Below are 12,860 nucleotides of genomic sequence, written 5' to 3'. Positions count from 1 at the left end.
AGTCAGTTTGTGACAAATACATTTTAAAATCACAGGTGATGTAGTTGGTGGTGTACACTCATCCTCGGATATTGCTGGGCTTCCCATCAATGCTGGAAAACTGCAGGTCCCAGCCTTGAGTTGCAATAAGCCTTGCTGCTGCTGTTTATTTCTGTACACACACAGCCTCTCTTCACGTTAAGATTAAACCTGTCAATCATTCACCTCTTCCTCAGTGACCTCGGATTCCATAGTTCTGCCTATTTTCTCCTAGATTCTCCAGCTGGATCACATACAGATTTCTGCACAGTGCTCAGCTGTGACACTAGCTGTGCCATAAGAATTCTATTTCACATTCCTTCAAGAGAACATCTAGTTCTATTTATACTACCTACTAAGGACTCATTTTTGCAGCAGAATGAGAACTGACTCATTGCTAGCTTTAGAGTTGTCATAGCCACTAGATCTTTAACTGTATGTTCCAATCTCCATTTTGTCATTCTCTGACTTGCAGTTAGACAGCGTAACCAGAGAAATTTGCATTTACCATTCTGCAATTATATTGTTTTTTCATACCCATCTTAGAAACTTGCTAAGCTCTGGAGTTCTAGCACAGTCCCTCTTGCTTTAACACCACCTGTAAATTTAATAAGCACACTTGTTCTGTTTTGTAATCCAGACTGTTAACGAAGCCAGTGAATAATTTTACATCTTAAACTTTTTGGGTAGTCCTTCAGAGGGATGTGATACATCAGATGTCTCTTCTCACCCTGTATTTTAATAGCTTGTGGGAAGCTGTAACTCCTAGCTGTGTGTCATCAGATATGCAGTTTGTTATAAAAGAGAGGTACAATTAGGACTATGTTTACAAGGCTATACAGGTCTACAAATAAGACTAAAGCTATAAGGAATAAAAAAAGCCCTTGGAATATCACTGTACTGCCATAATGTGATGGAAAGTACCACAATAATAGCAGGGTGACAAAGCCTTCAGCTACAGCAAATGAGAATGAGCCTAAGAGCAGCAAATGCAGACAAGGAAGAAAGAAGCTGCCCTCTGGTAGGCAGGGATCTGCAGCAAGAGATGCCCTCACCTCCACTGCCAACTCTTAAATGAGGTCTGCGAAGGGGTAGATCCTGGCTCCACCCCTTCCATCACACATTATATACTCCTGAGCTCCCCTGGTTTGGCCCTGCCTTCCCACCAGGTGCTCAGTCACTGGTTCAGGTTTAGCATTTCCAATACACTCACCTTTAGAGGTACCTGAAACTGATTGAGTCTCTGCAATTAACAGTGTTGGAACTGTGCCATCTTCAAAAAATACTAGATTCTTTACTTATTTATTTCTGCACTAAAAGTTTGTGTGTGGGGAAAGTTCAGAAAAGCTCACCAAGAAGCCAAAATCTCTGTCTCTGGAAAGATAATTCCCATGGTGTTTTCCAAGTTAAATTTATTTTTGTGTGAACACTTACAGAATTTATTACAGCAGAGACTTATTTTGGAAACTGTGATGCTCAGCAGGAATTTACAGAAGCCCGTTGCATTCAGTGTGATGTAGTAGAAATTGTAAGTCAGTATGGGCTTGGATTATACATGCAAAAGTATGTTTAGCTATCCAAAAGCAGTACCAACCAGAGCAATTAATGCTATTGAAAATGTTGGCAGTCACTGTCAAGTCACAGATCAGGAAACGTGTGAATTTCCTGCACTGTGCTGCCACTGAAAGTATATCTTATTCCTTAATCTAAGACATTTGTTAGTATAGGAATGACTGTGATAAACTTGCAGCATATTTGAAAGACTACCCAGAGTCAGCTGAAGATGTCTTGTGAAGCTGGTTCAGTGCTATGCATGTGAATGAAATGCAATCACCAGCAGGTGGAGAGGTTTCAGTAGACATCAGTGCTGAACAGCTCTCAGAATTAAAAAAAATGGTGGACCCAGTGTTTTTGTGACAAGACTTCCCGAGAGTTTAGAACAGATAGTGTAACTCCTAGATTTTAATAATAATAATTTAAAAAAATGCCAGCGTTGATGTAAAAAAAAAAAGCATTACAGTATTAGCAGGCCCAACCTGCAGTAGCTCTTTGCAAGTGCTTGGAAATGTTTTCTGGATCTTTTGCTTTTTACTAGTGCTTAGTAGGCTTTGCACACACTCATTAGACACTACATGGCATCATCAGTTTGACCAATATTTTAGTATCTTTTCCAGTTTGATAATAGAATGTTTTGTTGTTGTTTTTCTCCAGTAATAAGGCACTGACATTTGTCAAAACTATTCTTCATTTAGATCTAAAGAAACAAGTAAAGACTGACTCAGGATGCTGAACCTAGCATTAAAAAAAAATCTTGTATGTTTTGGCTACTTTCTGGTTCTTGAATCAGACAGAGCTTTGAGGTATGTGTGAAATATTCAAGTAAAAATTCAGCCTTCGGTGAATACTCACCTACAATTAAAAACTTTGCTGCCCCTTTCCCTCTACTTCCATTGTTCATTTCTGGCTTCCACTCCACTTGCATTGCAAAAGCTCTCCTGTGTTTCTGTGTACCCTCCCCATCCATGGCTCCAACCTAGCTATCCTTGCATTGCTATTCTCTGACTGTGCTTTCACACATTTTTCACCCTTTTCATGACTACTTGTAGCAATTACAGGAATGCACTTACCTTTGTCACTGCTGCAGTGTTGAGTAAACTGTTACTGGTGCAGCTGGGAAAATGCAAGGACACTGCTTGCTGGGGGGATCTCTTCCATGCTGTGGCAAAGAGGCCTCTTCTAACCACTTAACATTTATTGGAACTGTAGTGCTCAGACAAAATTCTAGGCAGGTCTTCATTTTTTATTGGAAAATTCAACGTAAAGGAAACCAAGTTTTCCATGTCTATGGGAAAGCTGGATGTACATCAGGTCCAGAGTGGGATTTGAACTTGGGATGGGAATCCTGCACATTATCCCCAGCTTGGTTAGTCCTTTCAGCAGTGGGTACCTGAGGCCCTTGAGCTTACTCCTTCTGGAGGGGTCTTCACTCTGAGTCACCTGAAGCTTAGGTGCATGGCCCCACTTTTTGTGTAGCCTGTTTATGCTTGTTCTCTTCTTGCTTCTTATGGACTTAGTCAATAGTGCTTACATATACCTTTATCAGAAGATTTTACCTAATCTTTGATATATTATGTGTTCCCTAATCTGTATCTTCCTGAGCCTTATGTGCACTATTTTATGCATTCCTAAAGTATTCCCAAAGTAGATGAGTCTTGTGACACTCATGATGTTGCTGTGAGCACTGATGGCTCTTGGATCAGCACGTCAGAAATAAGGCAGCCATAAGCCAACCAACTCACCAACCACCTAGAAGTTTGGTGGAAGAGCTTCTTCAGGAGTTTTGGTTGTTTTAGATGACAAAGGATCTGCATAGTTAAAAATTCTGTGTTGTGATGACAACTTGCCTGACCTTAGGACAAGAAGTCCAACAAAATTTTGACACTAGTTCCTAAAAAGCTTACAATGTAAGAAAGTTGTGGCATAGTTTCGGCTAAGTAGATAACTAAAGTCCCGAGGTTAGCTAAATTTCCAGTGACATCTGGTAAATCATGACCTTGGCATCAATAGTTTCTTTTTGGGTTTTGAACATGTACTAATTGTGCTAACAGATGTTTTCCTCCAAAATTACAAAGTCAGTGTGTAAATGTGTGACAGCCTCAGAATCTGATCAGAACTGATTCATTCTGTCCAGGAGTAGAACTTTACATTGACCAGTAAGTTCCTTTAGTGCAGAATGTGGTCAGATGGCTTTAATGCTATGAGACTGCAAATAAAGTGGGATCAGTTGCGTAGTCCAAAGTAGTATCAGTATGCCAGCTGACCATGTCAGTCTTACTTCCTCTATTAAATGCTGAGAGAAATGCCACTGTGTGGCTGCCAAGACAATCAGCATGCTTTTAAAGTCTTTGCAGGTTCTTGGGCCATTTACTTATTTGCTAATAAGTATTAACCTACTCATCATTTCACCACAGTTCATTAACCTTTTAGGGAAAAATAGGCTAAAGTTATTTTATGGGAGCCATATAGCTAACCCTTTATCAGGCTGGTTCAGTAATTTAGGATACATGTGGTAAGCAATAACCAAGAGCTGGAGTGACAAAAATTTGTTTTGCAGCAATGACTGTTTCAGAAATCCCTTTGTGCCACTCTGAAGTCCAGCGTGCCCTGTGTTGGGCAGCCTGACCTGTCTTTGTCAGTCTCCTCCTGTGAGACAGATTCTTCCTTCTTCTTGGCACTCCAGTAACTTTTCGCAGCTCTGAGCTCTTGCTGAGTATAGATAACAGGACTGTACACAGCATTCTGGCTTCCATGCACCTTCTGTGTGTCAGAGTAACCTAAGGGAGGTGAGGGATTCTGGTTTGAAACAGATGGAGCCTAGTGTTCTATGAGTTACAGACTACAGCAATCTTTAATGTTGGCCATAAACTACCACTGAAAGAAGATCTACTAAAAAATAAGAGAGAATATCTTGTGTATGACAAAGATACCATGTGTCCCATCGTAGTGTTAGTGTTATTTTTTTCCAGAGTCAGTCTTTTGGCAAAGGGTGCGTTGGTTGCCCTAGCTCTAGTAGAACTGTTCTTTCTCCATGTTGGGAAGTTCCACCGGCACCAGCTTCTCCCTGCGCTGGCTCATCCAGCACAAGGGAGTCTTCATGTATTTGCTGGAGAATAAGATAAATAAACAAATAGATAAATAAATAAATAAATAAATAATTGCTATTGAGTCCTACTATATCAGTAGGACATGTTGCACAGGAGGGCTGCCCCCACCATCCTCAAAGGCCTTGCAAGGCCCAGATCCCAGGCCTCCACCAGAAGAGTGTGGAAGCCATGCTGCCTTTTGATTTTGGGCTGGTAAAAATAGCAGCTACACAAAGTACACATCCTCTTTGGACACATTAGGAGAGTCTGCTTTGTTATATATTTATAAATATACATACACACACACACACACATATATATATATATTCAATAGCTAAAAATAAATAAAAAGGATGGGGGGATTATCAACATCACACTGATAATAAAAATTGAGTCCAGAAAGCCAACAGACTTAGTAAACACACACAAAATTCCCCATCAAAAAAAGCTATCAAAACTCACATGGAGGCTTGAAGTACTGGAGATGGGATCATTCTCCTTCCCTTTTCCTGTCTGCAAGCCAAGGCACATAGCTCAAATGGGAGAGCAGGGCTCCTTCCTTCTTGAAAGACCACTCAGCAACTGTGCTGGGGAGTCTGGCAGTCATTAGTGCTGCTGGAAGCCACCATCCCTTCTGGGCCAGTCCTCCAGCAACAATAAAGTGTTTGCTTTGCCAGAGAGATTAGCACGTGCAAACTCAAGCTTTGAAAAAAAAAATGACTGTTCCAAAAAATATCAGCTTGGATTCCCTTTTTGTTAGTACACAGCAACAAAAAGCTTTGTCTCTCATGCATCATGGGGATGCAGTCATTCTTTGTACTTACTCTTTAGCCAGTTCCATGGATATTTGCTCCAACGAGCATCCTTTCGTCTCTGGTATAAACACAATAACAAAAGCCAGGGATGCTAGGCTCATTACTGTGTAAATGAAACACACCCAGGACAAGCCAATAAGCTCTGTAGAGGGAGAACAGAGAAAAGAACTCCTTAATTTTCAAATATTTCTTTTTCTGCTGCCATGTTTCTATAGAATACAGCCCCAAACACACAGAAGTTAGAAAGCAGTTAGGCTGTTATTCTTGGCCCTATCATTTGTGCCAGACTATAATTTGAAATGTTTTTGCTATTTCAGTCTTCATGAAAAAAAACCTAAGGAGCCCATATTGACCCATTTAGCATAAACCCATTGATTTATTTTGTTTGCTGTCACTTTGGATAGAAACAGCGAGCAACTACTGTTGCTGTTTCATGGTAGGGCACTGGGGGTCACAAGTGCCTTGAAATTCCACCCATGTCTGTTTTTATTGCAAATTCTTTCATGGAGTAATAAGAGCATTTTTCACACTGTGGCAGTTGACTCAGTTAATCCCACCAGGCTGTCAGTTCCAAGTATTTCTGCTGTAAGCTGTGAGTTCTGCATCAAAAAAAGACCAAAGAGCTAATTCCTAATGGGGCCAGCCAAGAGCTCAGGGTTGTTGACATTTTTTCTGAGCTCAAGGGGGCAGATAGGTCCTCACACTGAAGGGATGGACTCTGCAACTGCTGTTATGTTCTTGGAAAGCTCACATACAAGCTGCTGTATAGGCAGGCCCTTAGTGTACTTTCCTGCTAAAACTAAACCAGAATGTTGAGACATTTGTCAGTTGAGCTAAAAATTGCAGCTGAAACTTCTGTTCCCACTGCTATCTTACACATCAGATACTTGTTGGCCATAGTGACCTCCACATAAATTTGTCTGAAGATAGATTTTCCAATTCCGCCTTTCCACCTCAGACTAGAAATTTGTAATTGATTATAGTTACACTTTGAGAAATCCAGATCATATCTGCTAAAACAGTTGAGTTACTGTAGATCGGCATTCTCTGTAACTGAGCCCAGAGCAATGGATAGGTGTATATTAACAAGCAATGCTGCATGACAGGAGAGTACTTCCAGGTCAACCAGAATCCGAGATGTGCACTGTTTGATTTCCATCTATAGTACATTTTCCCATCTGGTTTTGTCAAAAAGCAGTTCGGGACTGCTCTGTGATGGAAACCAAAGTGTCAGAAGTGTAGACAACTGGAAAAATTGCTTCTGAAGGAGCTAATGTGCTAGTGTAGAAACAGTACATTTAAGCTGGTATATTTTGTCCTCATTTTGATCAAAAAAGAATTCTCTCTCCCTCTCTCTCTCTCAGAAAATGCCATTGTAAAACTCATTTTGGTCATAGAGATCACACTCAATTTAAATATTCAGTTTAAATATATATATAACAGGATGAAATCACCTCAACTTTTTGTGGGTCTGATAACAGTTGCTTGCCTGTCTCTTCATCTGTTGCTGAGTAATGTAGAGTTAAAGTTAATTTGGAATCTCAGTTCTCTTGTATAGTTTGACTTTCAGTACACATTTTCTTCAGAGAAAGACTGTAAACCAAAATTTGCAAAACATCCTATGAAATAAAATTAGGAAAAATATTTGCCAATCAATGAATTTCAAAGCTGGCATTTAAGCTTTTCTCTTGATTATATACTGTACTGATAGTCTACTTTCCTGTATTAAAACATGAAACACTTTTACCTTCCAAATACACTTTTTTTTTTTCCTAAATGAAATTTGCTCAAAGACAGGATAATCCTGCAAAAAGAAAGACTGATTTCTATGGAATGGTCTTAGAATGGTCTTTTTTTTTTTCTTTCCTGAGGAAAGCTATGTTTTTCCCAAAAAGGTGTGATCTAATATAGAACAAAAGTTTCAGTGGCTTCAGAAGGAGCAGGACTAAATCCTAAACGTCAGCTATTTTCATCTTACTTTAGAAATGGCTTTTTTGAAGTGGTCCATGGGAGACTCAGAATTGCAACAGGCAGATTCAGAAAGGTATGAAGGAAACTAAAGTGACATCAACATAGATCACCCAAGTGAGTTCCTGAGTTTGGCTCCTGGGACACAGTGGGTGCAATTTCAGCAGCATTGTTTGCATAGGAGAGGTTTTTTACATCCCCATGAGAAGAATATCAGCTCAGGAGGACACAGAGAAATCTTACCAGTGACAGTCAAAAACGTCAAGGAGATGAGGAGGTTTATACCCCAGTTCATGCTAGATGTCAAAGCCATGGCCCGTCCCCTGATCCCACCAGGGAAAATTTCACTCAGGACCAGCCAGGACACTGAAATGGAATAAAACAATGTAAAACATGTTTGAAATGATGACTTGCTGTAACTTCAGGTGGCTTCAGTTGGAGCCACCTGAATGGGGATGTTATGTGTGCATGGGCCCAGCCCCTTGAGGGCCCACCCTGAGCAGTGCCAGCAGTGGGAACTTTGTCACCTTCCAGCCATCACCTGGGAAATAGGAAAAGCTGGAGGTGAGCTCTGACAGCACATCTGTTAATGAAACGGAGCTCTATAAACAACTCGGTGACATAATGCTGATACAGCTGGGGCAGCAAACCAAAGTAATCCTGGGCCTCAGAGCAGTACTGGGTGTTTCTGCCTCCTTATAAATCAGCCCATCTTGCTGAGGGAGGTCTGCTGTTCCAGTTCTCTGCCATGAATCAGTGAGTTCACTGAGAGATAAATGAAGGCAGATGTCCTGATTTTTGGGCTTGTATTACACTGTGCTGGCCCTTTGGATGTTTGCAGGATTCCTATGAGACTGAAGTGCTGAAGGTATGAAAGGAAAAATGCTGTGGAAAAGACTATGAAGGACAAACTGAAAGACAAAGAAACCTGGGCCTTGACTCAGCAGAGCAGATTCCAGCAGTCTCAAATTTAGATCTCTTTCTACTACAGATTCAAATTCAGTAACAGTTTTTGGAGCTGACCCAGATTTATTTATTTAGTTAGTTTTACGGAGAATTACAGCGAGCTTTCCTCCCATGCTGAGATACACCTGGCACAGTGGTGATGATAGCCCAGGAGTAGGAACAGGAATCAAGACTGCAATGTATAAGAGCCTGATACTGTTACAGAGACACAAGAGCATCATACAGTGAAAGCTGTAGAGAGACTTCTATTTTGCTGACTTAGATCACAGCAAATTCAATATGTTCTGCTGAGGAAGCAAACTTTCATCTAAATAAATGGCTTAATCTAAAGTTTGTGTAGTTTCTACAAATAATGGAGGGGGGGGGGGGGAGCAAGTGAAAAGAAACCTTGCATCTGAAGCAGGTATTCTTCACTGTCAGGCCAGCTTGCCTGGCTCCTGAGCAAAGCCAAGCCTTAGCAGTGCATGAGAACCTTGTTGCTGTGTTCTGCCCCCTCTTCAGCATCAGGGCTGCTGAAGCACAGATTGTTAGCCACAGCGGTACAGCATGTCACTGTAGGAAGTGCCAGCCCCAGAGCAATACAGAGAGCAATTGGGATGCAAATACACTGTTTCTAGCAGTAGGTATCCAGCCTGTGGGCTTCATTACCACAGGGAATCCTTACAGCCAGAAGCTGAGCAATGCTGGAGAAATGATTATACATCAAGACTGGCAAAGAGAATATTCATAGTGCAGGGTTAAAATAGACTCTGAAAGAATTCAGATTTGTTTTCTGCAGGGGACAAGACAACCTCTAGATGTCAGGGTTAGGAATAAACTTTTTCTCTGAGTATTTTCCTCTATTTTTGCTCATTCAAGGGCTTTCTTTCATTCAAGCACTTGGCAGTGCCTGCTTGAAGAGGCCCTGAAGAAGATGGACATTGTTTCATTTCTGCTAATGGAGCAAGCCCTGAGCTGGGTGGGCATGAGGGGCTGCATGTACCACAGCTGAAACTGTGATGTTTCTGCAGCTCCAATGCCATGCATTTTTGCAAGGATAGGCTGGCCCTTTCTGTCTTAATGTGAAACATCTATGGGGCTAAAACACTGTGTTTTCCTGTTAAGAAACCAAAATTCATGAGCATTTGCACTAGCTAGAGTAGTGCTTAGCCATTATTATTTCAACCAGTAGTCACAGCAAATCTGTTCTTCATGTCTGCTAATGGTAGCTGCTTCCTCTGACATGCCTCTGACTTCTGCTTAGCTGGCTAGGCATGAAGAAGTTAATTTCCCCAAGAGAAATAGCAATTGTAGAAATCTGACACTTATTACATTCTGTTTATCCCCTTCCCCAACTGAGGCAGCGATAACGATCAATTCTTTGCTTTTAGCACCTCTCTGGGACTGTTTTTACTATTTGTACTGCTGCCAAAAAGCAGCAGATGCTGTAGGTACAGAGGGATGTGGCTTTCTCCCAGGGAACCAGGATCTAGGCTCTGCTTCCTTCACAATGGCTGCTGCTACCTTGTGCACACAGCCCTGCAGAAATATAACCTGTGCACTCCCATAGTCTCCACACAGAACTGGCTGCTGTGCCTCCACTGAGCTGCAGTGCACAGGGGAAAACAGCACTTGCTTGAAACCAGGGTCCAAATAATGCCCCCCCACACCCCCACCCCCTCACAATCTTCAATACTCTTCTCTCTCTGCTAGGGAGTCCAACATTACTGTAGAAAGACATCACAGTAGGAATCATACTGCACACACACAACAGTTTTCAGTGACTGCTTCGACAATCCCAGCTGCTATTGGTGGAATAGATGGCAATCTCTGTACAAAGGATCCATCTCTGTACAAAGGATGAGAGACTGTAAAGGAATCACAATAATAATGACGATGGTGATGGGAGATTTCAGCTACTCCCATTCAGACTGTATAAAGTGCAAGATGGGGTACTTTGACAGGCCTACATTTTATCTGGCATAGATTATGGTTTCTTTTAGTGATATGCCTGATAATTAATGAGAGAATAAAAATGTATCATGCTTTAAACCTGAGCAGTTGCTCAAGGTGTAACTGTGTCAAAGATGCTCTGTTTTATTGGCTGTAACATTTCAAAATCAAAATTACTGTAGAAATGAAAGGAGCTTATCATAATATTTTGTCTCAAAAGGAGAAAAATATTAGAATAAGTATGACTTTTGTAAGGAAAACAAATTAGCAGGGCAATTGCAGTGAATGCTTTAGTGGTGGTATGGAGAATGTTTGTTACCTGATTAGATGTTTAAAATATAGATACAACAAAATAAAATTAAAATAAATAGCACAGTAAAGCGACTGAGTGAAGAGAGGTGTTAGAAATACAGTAGTGTCTCCCACACATGTTGTGCCCCTGATTTGGACGTGCTATGTGCAGGTTTGTTCAGCTCAGAGCTATTATGTGCCACATAGAAAGTTGTGAAATTAGCCCTGAACAGGGCAATTAGGCAGATGAGGACTCCAGCTTAGAAAAGGTACAGTGGAGGGCAATAGACCTGAAGCTTATAACATTATGAATGCGGACAGGAGAGAGGTTTACATTGCTTTTTAGAAGTCACAAACCAGGAAAAGCTGAGTGAAGTTGACAGGGACAGCTATTAAGGGAGACAGGAGTATGTTTCTCCAGGCGATGCTTATTTTATCTACAGAGCTGACTTGCACAGGATGTGAAAAATATTACTGAGTTAAGATGACGAAATGCTGGATATTAAAACAATTTTTCTCTATACATATGGAAAAGGATCCGTCAGGACTATCTAACAACAGTAGAAACAAATCCCCAGCATCATTCTCGAATCCTCAAAACTAGCCAGGACTTGCTGTGCATGTTGCATGTGCCTTCTCTTAATGTATGTTCCCTCAGCACCTGCTACTGGCTGTAGCTGGAAATGCATAATGGATTGAGGACCCCTTTATTTGAACCAGTGTAGACAATATAATGAGCTTTTCATTAGGGCTGTAAGTAAAGAGGTGCCTTTTCTCCCTTATTCTACCTATGTAAAAAACAGTATTAATAAAAAAAACCTCAGACTTACATCAGAGAAGCAGAAATGTCTAAGGACATCTAAGCAATGCTGTGAGGTTGTGTGTACTCAACATTCATGGTACATGAACGAAAAATGTCCTTGTTTTGACCTTATTCCTGCCAGGAGGCAGAAGCAAATTGGAAACTGCTCAGCAGTTCACATTAATGAAATATTAGATCCATTGTTATTCATTTGCTGCTTAGCTTTTTTTTTCCTTTCCTCTACCTGTATTGTGTGACATCAAGTTCTATGTGGTGAAATGTAGAAGCAGCTGTTGGAATTGTTGAAAGAATTCAAGTTGATGAGGTACAAACTCTGAAAAGAGATTGAGTACAGCTTAGGAGGGAGGTAAGCAGAAGTACATAAGGCTCTGGAAAGAGCGCAGAAACCAGAGGTTCAAGGAAAGGGAAGAGGAGGACAGGATTATCCCACCAGCAAGGCAGGCAGACTCTCCAAGAATATGTAACAAATTAACAAAATTAAGCAAGAATGCAAGCAAGCAACTGTGGATCTGCCATAAGAAGAAGGAATTCAAATGACATGGCTTCACCAAGACTACTTGTTTTTCCAGGCTCATGACCCTCCCTGAGATTTTCACATACCTGGTTTCTGGACTGAAATTCTGCCCACGTTTGTTCTTTTTTTTTTTTTTTTTTTTTTTTTTGCCTGAGACCAAAGCAGATGGACATTGCATCCATTTAATGAAAGCTATTTGTCTCTGTGGCACTGCCCCATAACGTGAGACTGAAGTGGCTGCTCAAAATTAATAGCTGGCAAATATGGAGTAAACACAAGGCTGTATTCCTTTCAGAGAGTGGGTGAGCAGCCATCAGTCTCTGTGTGCACATGGAAAGGAGCTGAATGCTTCTACTACTGTGGAACTAGGGAGCCAGGAGAAGCCTCAGCTGATCTCATGACTCTGGCTGGATCCCACCTCTGCTGCTAAAGATGACATGTGCCTCATTCCACGGCCTTTGAGGTGTTGGAAAGTTCAACTATTGCTTCTCTCCAAGCAATTTTATAACCGCTGGTTGCAAGAGGCCTAACACTTCTGTTGATACAAAAGCAGCTGGCATGGTGTGACAGAGCTTAGATTCTTTATCGTTTCTTCTGGTATAGTACATTTCTATTTCTAACGGTTAACCCTTCAGGTTGACTCAAGTATCGTATGTTAATACAAGTGGGACTTTATCTCTCAGGCTGTAGTAGAGTACATAAAAATAATGGTCCACAGTTCAAAATATTCACATCACTAATATACAGCCCAAACAGTTTTCACAGTGTTTGAGGGAATTCACCTTTCACTCTTGCCTCTTCTAGTTCATGTTCAAACTGTAGGAAGGTTTTGGGGAAGGGACCATAAGACCAGTACACTGGTTCATCTCCTACTGCCTGGACTATTTGAG

The 12,860-nt window shown here is 41.1% G+C and overlaps 1 protein-coding gene across 2 annotated transcripts in view; it reads right to left on the bottom strand.

The window, feature by feature from the left end:
• Window positions 1–3,496: 3,496 nt before the first annotated feature.
• The window catches only part of SLC2A12 (solute carrier family 2 member 12), a 28,835-nt gene continuing 19,471 nt past the window's right edge, over window positions 3,497–12,860 (bottom strand). Inside the window, exons 3-5 of one of the 2 annotated variants that reach the window (XM_065733614.1) lie at window positions 7,688–7,810; window positions 5,486–5,618; window positions 3,497–4,681 (exon numbers count right to left, since the gene is read on the bottom strand). In XM_065733614.1, the coding sequence (XP_065589686.1) occupies window positions 4,585–4,681; window positions 5,486–5,618; window positions 7,688–7,810 (353 nt within the window). In that variant the 3' untranslated portion in view covers window positions 3,497–4,584. The remainder of the gene's footprint in view (window positions 4,682–5,485; window positions 5,619–7,687; window positions 7,811–12,860) is intronic. The other variant, XM_065733622.1, reaches the window with a different exon arrangement.

The sequence above is a fragment of the Cyrtonyx montezumae genome, unplaced genomic scaffold (assembly GCF_038088225.1).
Source record: "Cyrtonyx montezumae isolate F1298 unplaced genomic scaffold, pur_monq_1.0 scaffold_0, whole genome shotgun sequence".
NCBI lineage: Eukaryota > Metazoa > Chordata > Aves > Galliformes > Odontophoridae > Cyrtonyx > Cyrtonyx montezumae.
The sequence above is the reverse complement of the archived record's forward strand: the minus strand, read 5'-3'. Positions and strand labels throughout refer to the sequence as shown.